The sequence below is a fragment of the Tachyglossus aculeatus genome, chromosome 26 (assembly GCF_015852505.1).
Source record: "Tachyglossus aculeatus isolate mTacAcu1 chromosome 26, mTacAcu1.pri, whole genome shotgun sequence".
Taxonomy (NCBI): domain Eukaryota; kingdom Metazoa; phylum Chordata; class Mammalia; order Monotremata; family Tachyglossidae; genus Tachyglossus; species Tachyglossus aculeatus.
The window spans coordinates 16,937,547-16,959,778 of record NC_052091.1 but is presented as its reverse complement, the minus strand read 5'-3'; the positions used below and the strand labels follow the sequence as shown (position 1 = coordinate 16,959,778).

The 22,232-nt window shown below is 50.3% G+C and overlaps 1 protein-coding gene across 4 annotated transcripts in view; it reads left to right on the top strand.

The window, feature by feature from the left end:
- The window catches only part of LOC119945907 (cell migration inducing hyaluronidase 1), a 111,580-nt gene extending 96,178 nt beyond the window's left edge, over positions 1 to 15,402 (top strand). For 3 of the 4 annotated variants that reach the window (XM_038767182.1, XM_038767180.1, XM_038767181.1), the window contains exons 21-29: positions 622 to 802; positions 2,750 to 2,965; positions 5,920 to 6,131; positions 8,403 to 8,588; positions 10,027 to 10,231; positions 10,501 to 10,587; positions 11,134 to 11,291; positions 13,252 to 13,352; positions 14,537 to 14,664. In XM_038767182.1, coding sequence (XP_038623110.1) covers positions 622 to 802; positions 2,750 to 2,965; positions 5,920 to 6,131; positions 8,403 to 8,588; positions 10,027 to 10,231; positions 10,501 to 10,587; positions 11,134 to 11,291; positions 13,252 to 13,352; positions 14,537 to 14,664 — 1,474 coding nt within the window. Of the gene's footprint in view, positions 1 to 621; positions 803 to 2,749; positions 2,966 to 5,919; positions 6,132 to 8,402; positions 8,589 to 10,026; positions 10,232 to 10,500; positions 10,588 to 11,133; positions 11,292 to 13,251; positions 13,353 to 14,536 lie in introns of all 4 variants that reach the window. The other variant, XM_038767184.1, reaches the window with a different exon arrangement.
- Positions 15,403 to 22,232: the final 6,830 nt, after the last annotated feature.

The following is a 22,232-nucleotide window of genomic DNA, read 5'->3' as shown; positions in this document are numbered from 1 at the left end:
TAGACTATCAGAAAAAGCGATAAGTGGTAGAAATCATCCCATCAGATTGACATGGTCCCTGCCCCACTCAGGGCTCATAATCTCAGAGGAAGGGAGGGCAGAGTGGCCTAGTTGATAGAGAACAGGGCTGGGAGTCAGAAGGACCTGGATTCTAATCTTGACTCCACCACTAGTCTCCTGTGTGATCTTGCCAGTCACTACACTTCTCTGTGCCTCGGTTCACTCATCTAGGAAATGGGGATTAAGACTGTGAGCCCCACATGGGACATATTAACTGAATCCAACCTGATTATTTTATATCTACTCTAGTACTTGTTACAGTGCCAGACCCATAGTAAGCGCTAAGAAATGCCACTAAAAGAACAAAGCAGGAATTGAATCAACATTTTCTAGAGGAAGGAACTGAGGCACAGAGATGTTAAGTGACTTGCTCAAGATCATACAGCAGGCAAGTGGTGCAGGGGGGATTAGAACTCCGGTGTCCTGATGCCCAACACCGGATCAAGCGTCTCTCCCACAGCATAGCTCATTCCTGCAGGGGGTCAGGGTGGCTGTGACCCTGCGGTCCTCCCTCACCGCGGGATCCCTTTCTAACATTTCCCCATCTTCTGGCACTGGCAGAGATTTCCCCATCCGAGGCATCCAGCTTTACGATGGCCCCGTGAATATCCAGAACTGCACTTTCCGGAAGTTTGCCGCCCTCGGAGGCCGGCACACCAGCGCCCTGGCCTTCCGCCTCAACAACGCCTGGCAAAGCTGCCCCAACAACAATGTCACCCACATCACTTTTGAAGATGTCCCGGTGAGTCGCGGGGCGGGGCGGGCCCCAGATTCTGCTCCCTCCAATGAGGGTTCCCATCGCCAGGCCCTCAGACACCCCATCCTCTCTGAACTTCACTCCTCAAGTGCCCAGCCAGAGCCTGGGACACACCCTGCCCCCCGTTCTGTCCAATTCAGGGCCACTGGGGAGCACAGAAAGGGATGGAGGGAGGATGCTAGGAAATTCTGACTGGGGTGGGCTGCCACTGGAGCCAGGAGGCTGAAATCCCCGTCTCAGCCAGAGGGCCTGGGCCAGGCCAGGCAGGGTCTGGAATTGATTTCCCTGCTTTGTCTCGGCTCTGCCTGGGGCTTCTCCCAAAATCACATGGCACTGACCCAGGCTCCTGACAGAGTTCTCATAAAAGCCTGGCGTGGGCCCTCACTATGTGCAGCGCAGCTGGTTGGTAGCACTACCAGAGAGGGGAGCCCCAGAGGATGGGGAAGCTCAGGTGTCCACAGTATCTGGCATGCTTCCTTGGCAGGTTCAGGGCAGGGTGGTGGGCCCTTGGCTGTAGAAAGCTGGCCCTAGGCTCAGAAGCTGACCCTGGGCTACAAACCTGGCCCTGGGCTACAAAGCAGGCCCTGGGGCTGCAGAGAGCTGGCCATGGGGCCGCAGAGAGTTGGCCCTAGGACTGCAGAAAGCTGGTCCCTGGCTACGAAGCTGGTCTTGGGCTGCAGAGAGCTGGCTCTGAGTCTTCAGAGAGCTCTGGGACCATAGAAAGTTAGCCCTAGGCTACAAAACTGAACCTGGGCCTGAAGAGAGCTGACTCTGGGACTTTAGAAAGTTGGCTCTAGGCTACAAAACTGAACCTGGGCCTGAAGAGAGCTGACTCTGGGCCTTTAGAAAGTTGGCCCTAGGCTACAAAACTGAACCTGGGGCTGAAGAGAGCTGACTTTGGGACTTTAGAAAGTTGGCCCTAGGCTACAAAGCTGGACCTGGGCTGCATGAAAACAGACCCTGGGCTTCAGCCCACTTCAACTGGATTCCTCCAACCTGGTCCTAGGGTCTGGGGTCCCCACCCATCCTCCTGAACCTAGGCAACAACTCAGGAGACCAGCCCCCTCCCCTCCTTCCCCCAGGGGCATAGGGAGCAGGTATCATGTTGAGAAGCAGGCCAGCCACCCCCACTCCCTTGGCTGATACCCCACACTCCCCAGGTCGAGCAGGCCAAGAATCCCTCTGGCTCCTCTAAGGTATAGTGGATAAAGCACCGGCCTGAAAGTCAGAAGGTCACAGGTTTTAATCCTGGCTTTGCCATTAGTCTGCTATATGTACTTGGGCAAATCACTTTCCTGTGCCTCAGTTATCTCATCTGTACATTGGGGATTGAGACTGTGAGCCCCATGTGGGACAGGGACTGTGTCTGACTTGATTTACTTGTATCCACCCCGGCACTTGGTACAGTGCCTCCCACATAATAAGCGCTTAATAAAAATCACAATTATTACTATCTTTATTCTTTCTGGATCGGGAAAGCAAGCCGGAGCTAGGCTGGAATCAGCTTCGGGCTCTCTGGCAGGAGGTAGGAAGTGGGAGTTTCTGGAAATGTTCTACGACTTCCTCCGCTTTGACCCTCTGGGCAGGCCAACTGAAGACAGGGACTCTGGCCTCGGTTCTCTGACTAGGTGAGTGGACGGTGGAGATCACCCCCCTCACTCTCTGACCAGGCCAGAAGAGGACAGGGACCCCCCCCACCCTCTAGACTGTAACCTTGTTGCAGGCAGGGAATGTGTCTGTTGCAGTTTTATATTGTACTCTCCCAAGGGCTTAGTACAGTGCTCTGCACACAGTAAGCACTCAGTAAATACGATTGAATGAAGGAACAAATGAATGACCAGGGTGGTTGATTATAGAGACAGTGGGTCTGTCCCACTGGCTTCCTCCCCACGGCAGCCCGAGCTAATGGATGGTGGGACGGGGCTTCTTTAGATCACCTCGCGGGTTTTCTTCGGAGAACCCGGCCCCTGGTTCAACCAGCTGAACATGGACGGGGACAAGACGTCGGTATTCCACGACGTGGACGGTTCGGTGTCTGAGTATCCCGGCTCCTACCTGGTCAAGGAGGACAACTGGCTGGTCAGGCACCCGGATTGCATCGACGTCCCCGACTGGAGAGGAGCCATCTGCAGTGGCCGCTATGCCCAGGTAAGAATCCACTTCCAATCGATTGTTCAGTGGTATTTGCTGAGCGTTTGCTGTGTGCAGAGCACTGTACTAAGCACTTGGGAGAGGACAGGAGCAGCATGGCCTAGTGGGTAGAGCCTGGGCCTGGGAATCAGAAGGACCTGAGTTCTAATTCCGGCTCCGCCACCTGTCTCCTGTGTAGACTGTGAGCCCTTCTAGACTGTGAGCCCACTGTTGGGTAGGGACCGTCTCTATATCAATCAATCAATCAATCGTATTTATTGAGCACTTACTGTGTGCACAGCACTGTACTAAGCGCTTGGGAAGTACAAGTTGGCAACATATATAGTCCCTACCCAACAGTGTGCTCACGGTCTAAAAGGGGGAGACAGAGAACAAAACCAAACATACTAGCAAAATAAAATAAATAGAATAGTTATGTATAAGTAAAATAAATAAATAAATAGAGTAATAAATATGTACAAACATATATACATATATACAGGTGTTGCCTGTTGCCATATGTTGCCAACTTGTATTTCCCAAGTGCTTAGTACAGTGCTCTGTACAAAGTAAGTGTTCAATAAATACGATTGAATGAATGAATGACCCAGGGCAAGTCACTTCACTTATTATTATGTTATTTGTTAAGTGCTTACTATGTGCCAAGCACTGTTCTAAGCACTGCAGTAGATATAAGGTAATCAGGTTGGACACAGTCCCCCGTCCCACAGGAGGCTCACACTCTTAACCCCCATTTTGCTGATGAGGTAACTAAGGCACGGAGAGTGAAGTGACTTGACCAAGGTCACACAGAGCAGGTAAGTGGTGTGGCTGGGATTAGAACTCAAGACTTTCTGAATCCCAGGCTCGTGCTTTATCCATGCTGTTTCTCCGAAGCAGGGCTTATGCCCCTGCCCTTTCCACAGCTCTAGTTCAAGAGAACCTTTTCACCTCTCCCTTCCCTCTTTAGGGGATCCATCCACTGGCCAGGGAATCTGAGCACATGCCCCTTTCAACGTCCCTCTGAGAAACAGCATGGCCCAGTAAATAGAGCACAGGCCTTGGAGTCAGAGGACCTTAATCCCAGCGCTGCCTCTTGTCTGCTGTGTGACCCCAGACAAGTCACTTCATCTCTCTGGGTCTCAGTTTGTTCATCTGTAAAATGAGGGTTCATATGGACAAGGGGGCAATCTGTGAGTCCCATGGGCAAGGCGGGACTGTATCTGATTTGATTATCCTCAACTGCTCCAGTGCTTAGTACAGTATTTGGTCCCTAGTAGAGTCTTAACAAATAACACACTATTATCGTCTCTAAGCAAGGAGGTGGAGGCTTTGGGGTGATGGAGAAACTGAAGTGAAGGTCTCCCACAGAGCAGAAACAGAGTTCAGGAGTAGCTTTTCCCCATCCCCACCACTAGCTCCTCCTCCTCCTCCTCCTCTATACTTCTCTCTCCCTCTCTCCTCCTCCTCTCACCCTCAATCTCCCTCTCTCTCCCCCTCTGTCTCTCCCTCACTTTCCAACTTTATCATTCACCCCTTCTATCTTCCCTTCCTTTCTTTCCCTACCCTCTCTCTCATTGTCCCTCCCTCTCTCTCCTTCAATCACCCATCCCTCCTTCTCTTTTCTGCTCTCCTCCTATCACCCCTCCCTTTCTCTTCCTTGTTATCCCCTTCCTCTCTTTCTTTACCTCTCTGCCTCCCTCCCACCCTCTCTACCCCACCTCCCTCCCTCTCTCTCTCTAGCCCCCACCCTTCTTCTATCGTCCTCTCCCACAGTTATCCCCTTTCTCTCTCCCTCTCTCCCTCTTTCTTTCTCCCTTTCTGCCTCTCTCCCTCTTTCTCTATCCTCCCTCCCTCCCCCTCTCACTTCCTCTTTGCCTTCCATCCTTCTTTAACCCTCCCTTTCTCCCTCTCTCTCATTCATTCAATCATATTTATTGAGTGCTTACTGTGTGTAGAGCACTGTACTAAGCACTTGGAAAGTACAATACAGCAATAGAGAGACAATCCCTGCCCACAAATTCATTCATTCATTCATTAATCATATTTACTAAGTGCTTACTGTGTGTAGAGCACTGTACTAAGCACTTGGAAAGTACAATACTGAAATAGAGAAACAATCCCTGCCTCAACGGGCTTAGAGTCTCCCTCCCTCTCTCTCTGCCTCTTTCTATCCCTTTCTCCCTCTCTCTCTATCCCTCTCCCTCCCAATCTCTCTCCCTCTGTCCCTCTCTCCTTCTTTCTCTCTCCCTTTCCCTCTATTCCTCCCTCTTTCTCCTTCCCTTTCCCCCTCTCTCCCTCTCTTTCCCCCTCTCTCCCTCTCTTTCCATCCCTCTTTCTCCCTCCCTCTCTGCCTCTCTCCCTCTCCCAAGTTGACTCTGTGGAGGACAGGAACAGGCCCACCTTCCTTCTCACAGAAACAGGGCCTAGAATGTCAAACAAACAATTGTATGCCAGGAGCTCGAGTTGGCTCTGAAGCTGAGAACACTTTGGCCTCTCAGTGCCTGACACTTGGCGATGGACCGGACAGCCCAGCCAGCCTCACTGTTGGTGGGTTGGACTTCAGTGATTTCTCTGGGCCTCAGTGACCTCATCTGTAAAAAATGGGGATGAAGATTAGGAGATTAGGCGCCCCATTTGGGACAGGGACTGTGTCCAACCTGATTAATTTGGATCTACCCCGGTGCTTGGCATATGTACGTGCTTAACGAGTTCCATAATTATTATAAATTACTAGGGGATTCTGCTCATTTGCCAAAGAACCAGAAACCCTACCATCTACAGGGGAATCAGGAGAAAGCTAGACTGTAAACTCATTGTGGGCAGGGAATGTGTCTGTTGTTGTGTTGTCCAAGTGCTTAGTACAGTGCTCTGCATACATTAAGTGCTCAATAAATACAGTTCCATGAATGAAAGGAATTAAGGAGGAGGTGTTAACTGAAACCCCCGTCCCCCCTTCCCGATGTCCCCAGATCTACATCCAGGCTTTCAAGACCAACCACCAGGGTCTGAAGATCATCCGAAACGACTTCTATACCCACTCGCTCCACTTAGAAGGCGCGCTGACCAAGAACACGCACTACCAGCAGTATCAGCCGGTCATCACGTTGCACAAGGGCTACACCATCCACTGGAATCAGACGGCACCCACTGACCTGGCCCTCTGGCTCATCAACTTCAACAAGTGAGTGACTTCCAATTCAGGGCGTCCCTGGGGGCTGGGGCTTATCCAGGATGGGGTCTCTATGGGGGGACAGGTTCAATCCATCAATCAATCGACCAATGTGTCAAGCACAACCATCGAGCGCTTATTGTGGGCAGACCACCGTGCTAAGCGCTTGGTAGAGTACAAGAAGCAGCATGGCAGCATATCAAAGTGGATAGAGCACGGGCCTGGGAGCCAGGAGGTTGTGGGTTCTAATCCTGCCTCCTCCACTTGTCGGCTGTGTGACTTTGGGCAAGTCGCTTCACTTCTCTGAGCCTCAGTTCCCTCATCTGCAAAATGGGGGATGAGACTGTGAGCCTCATGTGGGACAGGGTTTGTGTCCAATCGAATTTACTGATACCCACTACAGTGCCTGGTACACAGTAAGTGCGTAAGAAATGACATATTATTATTACTACAGTGTAACAATAGAACAGACCGTTCCCTGCCCACATTGATTTTACAGTCCAGAGGGGGACATCGACATTAATGTGAATAAATCAATTATGGATGTGGACATTAAGTGTTGTGGGGCTGTGGGAGAGCAGTGAATGTAGGGAGAGAATCAGGGTGATGCAGAGAGGATTGGGAGAATAGGAAATGAGGACTTGAGGAAGGCTTCCTGAAGGAGATGTGCCTTCAGTAAGGCTAAACACACAGTAAGTGCTCAATAAATATGATTGACTGTTGGACTCTGCCTGTCCCTGGGCTGGATTCTGACAGCTACTTGCTCACTGATTGACTCGGGTGTCTGAGGGAAATATTTGACTGTGGCTGGCATGCTGGCAATCAATCAATCAATCGGTATTTATTGAATGTTTACTATGTGCAGAGCACTGTACTAGGTGCTTGGAAGAGCAATCATTTAATCCATCTATGGTATTTATTGAGCACTTACTATATGCAGAGCACTGTTCTAAGCTCTTGGGAGAGCAATCAATCTATGGTATGTTTTGAGCGCTTACTATGGGCAATGCAGTGTTCTAAGCATTTGAGAGAGCAATCAAACAATCATTGTTATTTATTGAGTGCTTTACTCTGTGCAGAGCACTGTTCTAAGCACTTGGGAAAGTACAATACAACAGAATTAGCAGACAGACTCCCTGTCCATAAAGAGTTTACATCCTAGAGAGAGAGGCAGACATAAATAATAAATAATTTATGCTATATATAATTAGCAGCTTGGCCTAGTTGAGAAGCACAGACCTGAGATTCAGAAGGACCTGGATTCTAAGACTTCACCAGGTGCCTGCTGTGTGACCTCGGGCAAGTCACTTCACTTCTCTGGGCCTCAGTTACCTCATCTGTCAAATGGGGATTAAGATTGTGAGGCTCATGTGGAACAGGGACTATATCAAATCTGATTAGTTCATATCTACCACAGTGCTTAGGGCAGTGCCTAGTACATAGTAAGTGCTAAACAAGTACCACAATTGTTATTATTATTATTATTCTCTGGGTTTCATTTACCTCATCTGTCAAATGGGGATTAAGATTGTGAGCCCTGTGGAGGGATGTAGGCTGTGATCATCCTGATTATCTTGTATCTATTCCAGTGCTTTGTACAGTGCCTGGCACATAACTGAGCACTTTAAAAATACCATAAAAATTTACATAAGTGCTGGGGAGGTCGTGGGGTTGGTGATTAGCAAATGGGAAGCAGCATGGCTTAGTGGTTACAGCCCAGGTCTGGGAATCAGGAGGATCTAGTCTGCTGTGTAATCTTGGGCAATCACTTCACTTCTCCGTGCCTCAGATACCTCATCTGGAAAATGGGGATTAAGAATGTGAGCCCCATGTGGGACATAGACTATTCCAACCTGATTAACTTGTATCTACCCCAGCGCTTAGTACAGTGCCTGGCACATAGTAAGCGCTCAATACCATAAAAAATGCACATAAATCCTGGATTGGGGGGTGGGGGATACTAATAGCAAATGGGAAGTAGTGTGGCTAAGTGGCTAGAGCACAGGCTTGCGAGTCAGAAGGGTCTGGGTTCTAATTCCACCTTTGCAACTTGTCCGCTGTGTGACCTTGGGCAAGTCACTTCACTCCTCTGTGCTTCAGTTCTCTCGTTTGTAAAATGGGGATTAAGGGTATGAGCCCCATGTGGGACAGGGACTGTGTCTAACTTGATTAACTTGTATCTACCCCAGTGCTTAGTACAGTGCTTGGCACATAGTAAATGCTTAACAAGTACCATAATTAAATGTAGCAGGCTTCTGTAAAACGATCCCTTCCCTCTTCTAGGAATGACTGGATCCGTGTGGGACTCTGCTACCCAAAGGGAACCACGTTCTCCATCCTGTCGGACGTCCACAACCGGCTCCTGAAGCAGACCTACAAGACAGGCACCTTCGTCCGAACCTTACAGATGGAGAAGCTGGAGCAGAGCTCGCCTACCCGTGGTTACTATTACTGGGATGAGGACTCAGGGTAAGAAAAGATGCACCCTCCACCCTCTTGCCCGTCTGAACCTCTGCCTTGCCCCCTCCTACCTCAACTCACTACCCTCCTTCTACCACCCAGCCCCTCAACTCGGCTCCACTGGTGGTAACCTTCTCACTGTACCTCGATCTCGCCTATCTCACCAGCACCCCTGGCCCACGTCCTGCCACAGGCCAGGAACACCCTCTCTCCTCAAATCCGACAGACAATGATGCTCCCCTCCCTTAAGAGCCTTACTGAAGGCATATCTCCACCAAGAGCCCCCTGTCAAATGAAGACTGATTCCCACGTGGGACAGGGACTGTGTCCAACTCGATTTGTTTGTATTTTTTTCTTATGGTGTTTGTTAAGAGCTTACTATGTACCAGGCACTGTACTAAGCACTGAGGTAGGTACGAGTCAATCAGGTTTGACACAGTCCCCGTCCCACATAGGGCTCCCAGTCTTAATCCACATTTTACAGATGAGGTAACTGAAGCACAGAGAAGTTAAATGACTTTCCCAAGGTCACACAGCAGACAAGAGGCAGAGCTGAGATTAGAACCTATGTCCTTCCGACACCAAAGCCTGTGCTCTTGACACTAGGCCATGCTGCTTCTCAGTGCTTCCCAGCTTTCGCTCGAGTCAAAGCAGGGCAATCTTGGCCACCATCCTGAGACTTCTGGTCTGTGAATCTGTCCTGGGCCCTGCTCTCAGGCCCCTCCCCATTCATTCATTTATTCAATCATATTTATTGAGCACTTACTGTGTGCAGAGCACTGTACTAAGCGCTTGGGAAGTACAAGTTGGCAACATATAGAGACGGTCCCTACCCAACAGCGGGCTCACAGTCTAGAAGTTTATGGCCTCCCCAGGCCATAGCTGCTTTCTGGGCATCTCCAGCCTCACCCTGGGTCCAGCTAGGTGCTGCTGCCTAACAGTAGGAGGTGAAATCGTGCCAACCATCATCACCCTTATCTATTGGACCTGTCCTCCCCACCACAGCCTAATAATAATAATCATGGTATTTATTAGGCACTTATTGTGTTCCAGGCACGTACTAAGCGCTGGAGTGGGTGCAAGCAAATCAGGTTAGACACAGTCCCTGTCCCATGTGGGGCTCACAGTCTCAATCCCCATTTTACAAATGAGGTGACCAAGGCCTAGACAAGTGAGGTGATTTGCCCAAATTCAGACAACAGAAAAGTGGCAGAGCCGGGATTAGAACCCAGATCCATGCTCTATCCACCACACCGTGATGAGATAGACGAGATGGCCACCAGCCCGAGGCCGCCTCACTCCTGGTGGTCCGGCGGTCCCTCCTCCAGGTCTCCTAATAGCTCACAGTCAAACGACTCCTTGCGGGTTCCAGAATGCTCCGTCCCTCCTGCTCTTTGGGCCCCCCCACCAAATCAGACCCGTGCCTCTCTCACCCACCCCTTTTCAGGCTGCTGTTCCTGAAACTGAAGGCTCAGAACGAGCGAGAGAACTTTGCCTTCTGCTCGGTGAAAGGCTGCGAGCGGATCAAGATCAAGGCCTCGATCTCCAGGGACGCAGGCCCCAGTGACTGTGAGGCTGCCGCCTACCCGAAGTATGCCGAGAAGGCCATAGTCCATGTGCCGATGCCGAAGAAACTCCCCCACTCCCAGCTGGTAAAGTGATGACAGGCTACTTTCTGTAACTGCCCCTCCCCTGGCCTCAGTCACTCTTGCTGGGTAGGAGGGAACCGAGCCACTTCTGGTTTTCTCAGGCTGGGCCCCAGGATCTCAGCCTTAGGGAGAATGGACCGTGGGAAGGGGCTTCCAGGGGATCCCCTCCCCTTGTGGAGCCCATCTTTCCGGGCCCAGAATTAGTCTGTGCCTGTAGCCCTAAAAGGGGAGTTCCCCGGAATCAGTTGGATGTTCCTTGGGGTTTCTTACAGAAAACAAAGGACCACTTTCTCGAGGTGAAGATAGAAACCTCCAAGAACCGTTTCTTCCACCTGATGAACGACTTTGCCTACATCGAAGTAAGTGTCCTTGGCTACCCTCCAGACTCTCAGCTCTTTGTGGGTAGGGATCACGTTCTACTAACTTTCTTGTTTTGTCCTCTTCCAAGGGCTCAGTACAATGTTCTGCACACTGTAAGTGCTCAATAAGGATTAAACACAAGTAGCGTAGACTGGTGGATGTAGTCAAAAGAGAGTCAGAAGGACCAGGTTTCTAACCCCGGCTTCATCACTTGTCTGTTGTGTGACCCTGGGCTAGTCACTTCACTTCTCTGGGCCTCAGTTACCTCATCTGTAAAATGGGGATTAAGAGCATGAGCCTCAGGTGGGACAGGGACTGTGTCCAATCTGATTTGTCTGCATCCACCCCAGCGCTTAGAACAGTGCCTGGAATATAGTCAGTGCTTAACAAATAAAACAATAATACTTACAATCATTATTATTATTAATAATGAAGACCACTGATTGATAAGGACCAGGCTCCAAGTCACGGTCACCTCCGGCTCTCCCAGGGACAGCTATGGGAAATGTTCTCCCGTCATTGACTCCCCTTCTCTGGTTTAACAGGTCGACGGCAAGAGGTATGCCATGTCCGAAGATGGCATCCAGGTGGTGGTGGTGGACGGGATCCAGGGAAACATCATCGACCACAAGAGCTTCAAAAACACCATCCTACAGGGCATCCCAGCCCAGATCAATAACTACATAGCATCCCTCCCCGACAAGTAAGTCAGGGAGCTTCCGGGCACTGGCCCATTGCTTTTTCTTTGTGGTTATTGCTAAGCACTTACAAAGTGTCAAACACTGTTCTAAATGCTGGAGTAGACACAAACTAATCAGCTTGGACACAGTCCCTGTCCTTTCGTTCATTCATTAATTTAATTGTATTTATTCAGTGCTTACAGTGTGTAGAGCACTGTACTAAGCAATTTGGAAAGTACAGTATAACAATAAGCAGGCATATTCCTTGCCCACATTGAGCTTACAGTCTAGAAGAGGGGGACAGATATAGAAATAAATAAATGACAGATGTGTACATAAGTGCTGTGCGGCTGCGAGGGGAGATGAATAAAGGAAACAAGTCAGGGTGACAGAAGGGAATGGGAGACGAGGAAAAGGAAGGCTTCTTGGAAGAGATGTGCCTTCAGTAAGGCTTTGGGGGTGGAGGAGAGTAATTGTTGTACATGAGGCTCACACTCAATCTCCATTTTACAGATGAGGTAACTGAGGCATAGAGAAGTGAAATGACTTGGCCAAGGTCACAGAGCAGACAAGTGGCAGAGCTGGGATTAGAACCCAGGTCTTTCTGATTCCCAGGCCTGTGCTCTATCCACTAAGCCAAGCTGCTTCTTTCCCACAATTCTGTTATTCCTGCTGGCATCATCTAATGGCCCCAACCAATCTGCATTCCCCTGGGGCTTCTCACTCACCCTTCTGCAGCAGAGCCAGATCTAGGAAGGGACAAGGAGAAGGGCCGGGATGTGAGGAGCAGGGAAGGGGGAAAAGACAAGACTGGGACAGGAATGAGAGTGGCAGGGCAGATTTCCATTTTTGTCAGAGATGCTACAAACACGTCCCAATCACAGTGCCCTTATCCTTCCAAAGCCACAAATGAGTCACTAACACTCCAGACACCACAAGCACAATACAGGCATGAGTGTGCCTACCACAGACAGCTGTGGACATTCCTCGGACACATCACAGGCATGTGAGGTCCTGGGGTCCAGAGTAGCTGAGGCAGGGTGGTTATACTGAGCCCTCTGGCCAGTTATACATCTAGCAAGCAGCACACAGGTGCGCAGTGTTGGAGCTGCAATACAGAGTGATTGGGTGAGGCGGAGGAAGGAGGAGATATAAGGTTTGTGCCCTCCTCCAGGGGCTGCCAGCCTGTTGGGAGAGCCAGGACACACACACAAACACACACCCACACACAATCTGTACCATTAATTCATTCATCCAATCGCATTTATTGAGCACTTACTATGTGTGAAGCACTGTACTAAAAGCTTGGGAGAATACAATACAACCACAAACAAACACATTCCCTGCCCACAAGGAGCTCACAGCCTAGAGTATACAAAGAAAGGAAGACTTCTAAAAGATGAACACAAACACCAGGAATGTGTAAACAAAATGGACAGAAACCTCCGTTACTAGGAGAAAGGATTCTCATCCGATCAGTGTGGGTAGAGTCTGTCAGTGCTAATCTGGGAAGGCTTTCTGGAAGAGGTGAGCTTTAGAGGGCTGGAAATGGAGCAGATTCATTCATTCAGTCAATCATATTTATTGAGCGCTCACTGTGTACAGAGCACTGTACTAAGCATTTGGGAGAGTACAAAACAACAATAAAACATTCATTCCCTGCCCACAGTGAGCTCACAGTCTAGAGGGGAAATGGAGAAAGAAAGAAGGGAAGGCAGGAAGGGAAGGAAAGAAGGAAAGGAAAGGAGGAAGGAAGGACAGGGAAAGAAAGGAAAGGAGGAAGGAAGGACAGAAGGAAGGGAAGGGAGGAAGGAAGGCAAGATGGATGGATAAATTACAGATATATACATAAGCAGATGGCAAGAAGTTATTCCTCGGGGCTGTGCAGAGGGGCTCAGGAGTGGAGCCGAAACCCTGGAACTCCCCCAGGGACTCTGGTAGGTGGATATGGGGGACTGGATCTTGGCAAAACCTGTTTTGCAGTTCCATCGTGCTGATGGTCTCGAAAGGAAGATTCATTTCCAGAGGGCCGTGGACCAGAGTCCTGGAAAAGCTGGGAGTGGACAAAGGCTTCCGATTAAAAGGTATTTATTGTCACTTAACAAAAAAATGGGCAGCAGCCTCCCCACTGGAGCCCTGTCTCCTTGGACCCCTATCCTCCTGGGATCTCAGTCCACTGTCTCCCGTCCCCCAGCTCCTGCCTCCGGATGGCCCCAGAGCCTCCTTGCCTCCCGGGCACCTTGGGAAGGAAGCGGAGATAGGAGATGCCTAGATTTTCCAGTTTCTAGGAGAGGGGACAGGCAACCTCTAGCCGGTCAGTCAGCCGGCCAGTCAATCATATTTATTGAGTGCTTACTGTGTGCAGAGCACTGGATTAAGTGCTTGGGAGAGTACGGTACAACCATAAACAGACACATTCCCTGCCTACAACAAGCTTACAGTCTAGCAGTTCAGTCATCTCTCACCAAGAGCCTGTGGTTTTGCTGCCAGGGGTAGGACCCCTGGGGTCACTGGGATAGTTGGGCTGGGCTCAGCCCACACTCCAAGCTATTCTGGCCATTAGCCCCCAGCCCCAGCTCAGACACTCGTGACCACAGCTGGGACCCCCGCGGCTCTGTTCTGGTTTGAAGCAGCCACTCCAGAGTCCTGCTTCAACACCCTGCTCTGCCTGTGGCGCTCACCCTATCAATTGATGGTATTTATTGAGCACTTACTATGTGCAGAGCACTGTTCTAAACGCTTGGGGAAAGTACAATAAAGGAAAAATGAGCAGACATGTTCCCTGCCCGTGATGAGATGTGGCTCCGTGTTTTTTTCACACAAATGATCGAGCTGCAGAGCGAAGTAAGCGCTGAGACAGAAATGCAACAATTCATTCAGTCAGTCATATTATTTAAGCACTTACTGTGCAGAGCACTGTACTAAGCACTTGGGAGAGTAAAATATAGCAGTAAACAGGCACATTCCCTGCCCACAACGAGCTTATAGGCTATAAAGGGAGATGGACATTAATATAAATTAATGTCAGATCATCACAACCTGCCCCTTATGGGGCTGAGAGTCCCTGCTTTCTCTCTCCCTGTCTCTCCTCGGTCTCTCCCCTGGCTCCCCACCCAACTCAAGACCTACTAGGGTGCCAGAGCAGTGGCACCAGCCTCTGGAGTGGTGCCATCTGTCCCGTAAGGCCGGTCCAACCCCCCTGCCCACGCCACAGAGGGCAAAGGAGAGATCCTCTTTCTCAGCTCACTTGACTTTCATCGCCTTTCAGAGAAAATGGCCCTGGTGGGCTTCAAGGGCAGCTTCCGGCCAGTCTGGGTAAGGATGCTGACGGCTGTAGACAGAGCCAAGACCTTCCAGGCGGTGCCCATCCCCGTGAGGAAGATACGGAGCCTATGAAGGTGACTTCTCCCACTGCCGGCCTGCTCATGGGGACAGTGAATCCTGGTGCTCAAACCCGACTGGCCAACATCATCTTCCAGAGAGCGTTGGGACATCCTGCCGGCTGGCCGGCCGGACCCCAGCCTTGCCCAGGAGAGCCTCTACCGTCCCATTTGTCCTCTGAGGGCGGCTTAGCTCTGGTACCCACCAGTGGGTGGGTGGGAGGAGTCTCGGAGATGGACCCCCGGGGCTCTTCAAGCCTCTGTGGGAGTAGCCAGGAGGCTGCAGGACAGACAGTGCCCTCCCGGATCTGGGCCAGAGGAGACTGTGTTTGAGCTGTGGGCTGGGCCTTCCGGGGTCTCCTGGATCACCTGGACAATGGATGAAGGACACCACGGCTCAGCCTGGAGGAAACCTGTCTTCCCATCCAAGCACAGGCAGAGCCTGAAATCCAGAGGCGGAGTCTGGGTTCAGTGGTGAAGGACTACTCCCACAGCCCCCTGGCTCTCCCCAGGGCTTGCTGCTGGCCTGCTCCCTAACCCAGGCTCTCCCCTGGAGGGAAGCACCTGGCAGGGGGAAGAGTCCCCCTCCCCCCAAATGGACTCAGTGGCCAAATGTGCTAGGACAGACCTGGGTCCCCCCAGATCCCATAGACACCTACTTCCTGATGTCCCAGTGTGGTTCCCTCCCCACCCCACTGGCGAGTTTGGGATCAATCCATCGATGGCATTTAATGAGCACTTCACTGTGTGCAGAGCACTGGACTAAGTGCTTGGGAGAGTACAGAACGACAGAGTTGGTAGGCACGTTCCCTGCCCTTAAAGGTCTAACAGGCTAGGGATCTGCTCAAAACGTTGGGCTCAGCCCTTGCACAGGTGGATCTGTGGATACGGTTGTGTGCCTGGCCCCCCACCCACTGACCAAGCAGCACACCCGGAGTTGGGGAGCCTGTGGAGTCTGGCCAATGCCCCGTCCCACCATGGGTCACAGGGGTCCAAGCCTGAAGGGACCTACACCTCCACTCAGCCTGGCCACCAAGAAAATAGAGTCTAGGCTTGGGCCTCAAATCTCCTGGGACTCAGGGCAAGGGAGTTCTTCCCTTCCTCGGCAGATAGAGCTACAATTCCCAGAAGCTTTTGGGCACCTGCACTTCTATTAGCAGTGGCCCTGCTAGGCATGTCCATCTGGGGCTTCCCTGGTTCTCTGACCCCGAGGGCAAGCTGGGATGGGGTTAGGTTGGCATCCTAACCAGGCCCACAACGGGTTCTTTGGCCTGTCATTTCCTTCACTCTGCTACCAGTATTCCTGGGCCCAGAGACCAGGCTGGTCTTGGAAAAGCTAATCTGGTGGGTGGGCTGGTGCCACGGGATTTGCAATCTGCCTGGAATTAACTTGCAAGGTCTCAGGTGACCAGGCAGCCTGTGACACGCAGGACGGTTATGCTTCTGGGGGCTCTGGGTCCCCCTTCCCAAAACCAACCCAGGACTCACGAGGGACCCACTGGAGTCCTGCCCAAGGGCTGGGGCCGATCTGTCTGCCACGTGGGAGGCAGTGGGGTGAGGGGCTCCTCCCCTGGTGGAGGCCACAGCCACAGTCTCATTGCCTGGTCCTTTAGAATATCCCATGCAGCTGAAAGCACAGCACTGGCCCCTCGCTCCACTGCCCCAAGGGCCCTGGCCTTGGAGTTTTGGCCCAAGAGGGATCAGTGCTTGTGGGGCTGGACATCAGCCGGGTTCTGGAGGAGGCCAAAGTGAGTCACCTACCTTCCTGCCTCTCTCCCCTCCTCTTTGCACCTTTCCTTCTCCTCACCTTTCTGTCTCTCCACTTTCCTCTCTCTCCGTCTCTAGTCAATTAGTCAATCAAGTCGTATTTATTGAGTGCTTACCGTGTGCAGGGCACTGAACTAAGCACTGGGAGAGAAAACTATGGCAGTATAGCAGATACAATTCCTGTCCACAGTGAGCCTATAGTCTAGAGGGGGAAACAGACATTAATAGAAATAAATAAAATTTAAGATATCCACATAAGTGCTGTAGGGCTGGGAGGGGGGATAAATAAAGGGAGCAAATTAAGGCGATGCAGAAGGGAGTGGGAGATGTGGAAAGGGGGGCTTAGGGAAGGCCTCTTGGAGGAGATGTGCCTTCAGGAAGGCTCTGAAGTGGGGGAGGGTAATTGTCAGATATGAAGAGGGAAAGTATTCCACTAGCTTCTCTCTCCTCTCTCTCCCCCCTCCCTCTCTCCTCACTACCCACATATACCCACACCCCTTTCTTTTTAGATCTTGGCCTTAGGCATCTGGCTACCTCATACAGGCAACTTGTAGTCCCTATGGATTACAGGGATAATTTCCAAGAGAAAAATCATCTTGGACTGAAGCCCTGGGCCCACGCTGTCTGGTCTGGCAGACAGGCCCCTGAACTGGGTGTCTGTCAATCAATCACTTGGCGCTATTTATTTGGGAAGCTTAGGCTCCTGCCTGGTTCTGGCCTGGGCCTCCATCCCAATCCCCAGATCCCTCTGTGTGGTGCTGGGCCTGTTCCGGCACAAGGCAAGGGCCTAAACGTCTCCTCCTGCCTCTGGATTTTCTGTATTTCCAGAACTGGGATGGCGCTCTATCCTTGAACCAGAAGGATGACTCAGGGCAGGCTGGGGTCCAGCCATCTGGACACCCTACCACGTTTCCCAGTTTCCACAAACTGGAAATCTGGGTGCCCTGCTGGGTGGCAGCAGCTGGGATTAAAGGGGCAGTTCCAGAACTGGTGCAGGGTAGGGGTGGGGGGGGTGGGCAGACCGCTGAGAACCTGATAGGGGGATCAAATGTGCCTTGTGGTCTCTGCTGCCCCACTTTTTTTAGGGGGGCAACTCCAAACTCCATTCCAGCTCTGAAACTGGGGCACCAAGGAGGAATGGACTTTAAGGTGCTTCTCTCAGTGCCTTCCTACACCTCCCTCGCTGTCTCGGAAAGAGCCAGGATTGTTCTCTCGGTTCCCTGTGGGAGGTGGGGGAGGGGTGACCTGTCTGCCTCTGGTTCCCGGCAGGCCCAGACCCCACAGAACACCCCCCCCACCCCGCCCCACCCAAACCCAACCGATCTCCTCACTCCTCACCCTCCAGGTCTGATGATGTTTTGGGCTCTGCTCTTCCTTCCAAACCACAGATTCTTCAACTCAAAAAGCCAGCCTGCCCTGTCTGCCCTGGTAGGAGAGGCACTTTGCTGGTCACCCTTTGACCTCTGAGGCAGGGGCTGCCGCCAGCCAAGACCAATACTCGATGCCTCGGGGCCGAGAGGCTGATAGGAGCTTCTCTGCTTCAGGGCTTTCAGGGGGATTCTCAGGGTACAATCTTAAGACTCAAACACCCTTGACATTTTTGCCCCTCCACCTTTCCCATCTGGGCTTTTAGGCCCTGTGGGATGACCACTGGTGACTCTCTTCCAGCATCAGAGAATTTGAGGAGACTCTCGGCTGTGACTAGGCACTCTGAGAATCGGTCATTCTCAGGGAGGGGGATTTTTTTTTTTTTCCTTAACTCACTGTCTCTGTAAGACTTCTTTATAAGACGGGCCTTACTCCACTCTCCTACGACAATCTCTGCCAGACATTGTACTTAACAGGGTTCAAGCACACTTTCCAAATGCTCATCTTTTCCCTGGTGCCGAAATAGCGGGTCCTTTTTCGGGATTAGGTTAGTGTTGTGTATGTCAGTGTATTTCTTATAGACATGATGAAAAGATGTATTTTGTATTTATTTATTGTAAAGCACAAATAGTTGTTCTCAGAAATGTGAAGAGTTGGTGTTGCATTTGTCCCAACAGTGGAAGTGGGGGAGGTGAGAGCTTCCAGGTACCCTCTTTAGAAGGGTCCCCGGGGGGCTTCATAAGATCCTTCCTGATGGGTGGTTGAACTTGAAATGTGACCTCCCTCGACGTATGGGATTGACACATTCCTGACTCGTGGTCCCAAGGACTAAATTGCCCACCACAAGCCTCATTTTTCCATTTACTCCCATTATGGAATTGGAGATATAAGATCCATCCCAAGACCCTCCACCCAAATCCAAAGATGCCCCCAAAGGGCAGGGGCTGTTGCTTCTCCAGCTCAGCCTCCTGTCTGTCTCTCTTTGTGATGTGGCGAGGATGGAAGCAACTTGCCAGAAGGACTCTTTCTGTTCCTTGGTTTGCTTTCCCTCTCCTCTTTCTCCTTCTCATCCTATCTTCCTCCTCCTCCCTCACCTTTCTTCCTCCTCCTTCTCCTCCTTGCTCACCTCGTCATCACCTTCATCTTTCTACTTTTTCTTCTCTTCCTCACATTCTTTTCCTTCTCTCTTCTTTCTCCTTCTCCTCTTTCCCCTTCTCTCCTCCAAAAAGCACCTTGGTTTAGCAGAAAGAGCATGGGCTTGGGAGCCAGAGAATGTGGGTTCTAATCCCTGCTCCACCATTGGTCTGCTGTGTGACCTTGGGCAAGCCACTTAACTTTTCTGTGCCTTAGTTCCCTCATCTGTAAAATGGGGATTTAGAATGTGAGCCCCATGTGGGACAATCTGATAACCTTGTATTTACCCCAGCGCTTAGAACAGTGCTTGGCACAGAGTAAGTGCTTAAGAAATATCATCATTATTATTCTCCCTCTTCCTATTCCTCCTCCTCCTCCTTTTCCACCTCCTCTTCCTCTCCCTCCTCCGCCTCCTCCTCTTCATCCTCCTTCTCTTCCTCCTTCTCCTTTCCTCCTCCTCCTTTGCATTCTCCTCCTCCTCCTCTTTCTGATTAGAGAGATATGAAATCTAAGCAGAAGCAGCAAAGCCACACAAACCTTTTGTTTGGGTTTGTTCCCTAATTATATTCATTATAGTTGGATAGACATTCTGGATATTGGGTTTTACCATATAAGGAGGTATTAGCTTGGTATGTAAAACTGTCTTGTAAGAAATAAATTAATTTCAAGACTAAACATCTTTGTTTCATCTTCCTTCACAGAAGGCTCTGTTTTTAGTTCATGTTGATATCTTCTTGAGAAGTGCTTGGTGTAGTGGATAGAGCACAGGCCTGGATGTCAGAAGGTTATGGGTTCTACTTATGGCTCTGCCACTTTGCTGTGTGACCTTCGGCAAGTCACTTCACTTCTCTGTGCCTCATTTATCTCCTCTGTAAAATGGGGGTTGAGACTGTGAATCCCACATTAGACAAGGACCATGTCCAACTCGATTTGCTTGTATCCACCCCGGTGCTTAGTACAGTGCTTGGCACATAGTAAGCCTTAACAAATAATCATCATTATCATCATTAAGTACCATGGCTTGAAAGAAAAAAGGAGACAGGAGACTAGGGTTCTAATCCCAACTTCACCACTTGTCTGCTGTGTGACCTTGGACAAGTCACCTAACTTCTCTGGGCCTCACTATAATTAGTATTATTTTCACATAGGAAGGTCAACTATATACCCTGGGTTACTATGAGGACAATTAGGAAGGGAGAGAGGAAAGTCAGTGTTGTTTGGATATGAGGACCCGTGGAAAATCAGTCAATATTATTTACTGAATGTTTTCTGTATATAAAGCACTGTACTAAGCACTTAGAAAGTACAATTCAACAAAGCTTAGAGGATAACCAGCACACTTTTTCTCCAACTGTGCTGGTAAGAATCACTACTAGGCTCAGTGGAAAGAGCATGGGCTTTGGAGTCAGAAGTCATTGGTTCAAATACTGGCTCTGCCATTTGTCAGCTGTACTTGGATGTCCTGCCGATGCCTCAAACTTAACACGTTCAAAACAGAACTCCTCAGCTTCCCCCCAAACCCAGTCCTCCCCTTGATTTTCCCATGGCTGTAGACAGCACCCCCATCCACCTTGTCTCACAAGTCCATAACCTTGGCATTATCCTCAACTCCTCTCTTGTTCAACCTACATAAGCAATTTGTCACCAAATCCTTTCCCTCTTCCTTCACAACATTGCTAAAGTCTGCCCTTTCCTCTCCACCCAAACTGCTACCATACTGATCCAAGCATTTACCCTATCCGTGATTACCTCATCAGCCTTCTAGCTGACCTTCCTGCCTCCCATCTCTCCCCACCCCACTCTGCTGCCTGGATGACTCTTCTGAAAAAACATTCAGGACATGTTTTCCCCACTCCTCAAGAACTTCCCATACACCTTTGCATCCAACAGAAACTCCTTACATCAGCTTTAAAGCACTCAATCACCTTGCCCTCTCCTATCTTAACTCACAGATCTCCTACAACCCAGAACGCTCACTTAGCTCCTCTTACACCTGTCTACTCACAGCACCTCCATCTCATCTATCTCCATCAATGGTATTTTTTGAACAACTTTCTGTGTGCAGAGCACTGTGTTAAGTTCTCGAAGGAGTTTACCTCGCTGCCGACCTCAAGTTCATGCCTCTCCTCTGGCTTGGAACTCCCTCCCCCTTCATGCACGACAGATCATCACTCTTTCCACCTTCAAAGCCTTATTAAAATCACATCGCCTCCAAAAGGCCTTCCCCTTCTAAGCCCTCATTTCCTTTACTCCCACTCCCTTCCTGTGTCACCCTTGCACTTGGATTTGTACCCTCTGTTCACCCCACCCTCAGCCTGACAGCACTTAAGTTCATATCCTTAATTTATTTATGTGTTTTTAATGGTATTTTTTAACAGCTTACTATGTATCAGGCACTGAACTATGCACTGGTGCAGATACAAGATATTCAGGTTGGACACAGTCCATGTACCACAAGGGGCTAAAATATTTCCTTTCCTCTCCACTCAAACTGCTACCATGCTGATCCAAGCACTTATCTTATCGTGCCTTGATTACTGCATCAGCCTCCTTGCTGACTCCTGTTTCTCCCCACTCCATACTTCACTCTGCTGCCCAGATCAGGGTGACACAAAAGGGAATGGAAAACATGAAAATGAGGGCTTAGGGAAGGCCTCTTGGAGGAGATGGGCCTTCAGTAAGGCTTTGGGGGAGTGATTGCCAGATATGAGGAGGGAAGGGCGTTCCAGGGCAGAGGCAGGATGTGGGCGAGAGGTCGGCGGCAAGATAGATGAGATTGAGGTACATTAGAGGAGAGAAGTTTGTGTGCTGGGTTGTAGTAGGAGAGTAGTGAGGTAGGAGCTGGCAAGGTGATTGAATGCTTTAAAGCCAATGGTGAGGAGGTTCTGTTTGATGCGGAGGTGGACGGGCAACCACTGGAGTTTTGTGAGAAGTGGGGAAACGTGGCCTGAATGTTCTTGTAGAAAAATAGTCCAGGCAGCAGAGTTAACCACGGACTGGAGTGGGGAGAGACAGGAGGCAGGGAGGCTGATAGAATAATCAAAGCGGGTTAGGATAAGTGATTGGATTAAAATAGTAGCAGTTTGGATGGAGAGGAAAAAGGCGGATTTAGCGATGTTGTGACGGTCAAATGGGCCGGATTTAGTGATGGATTAAATATACGAGTTGAATGAGAGAAGTCAAGGATAACTCCAAGGGTACAGGCTTGTAAGACAGGGAGGATGGTGGTGCTGTCTACAGTGATGGGAAAGTCGGGGGAGGACAGGATTAGGATGGGAAGATAAAAAGTTCTGTTTTAGACGTATTAAGTATGAG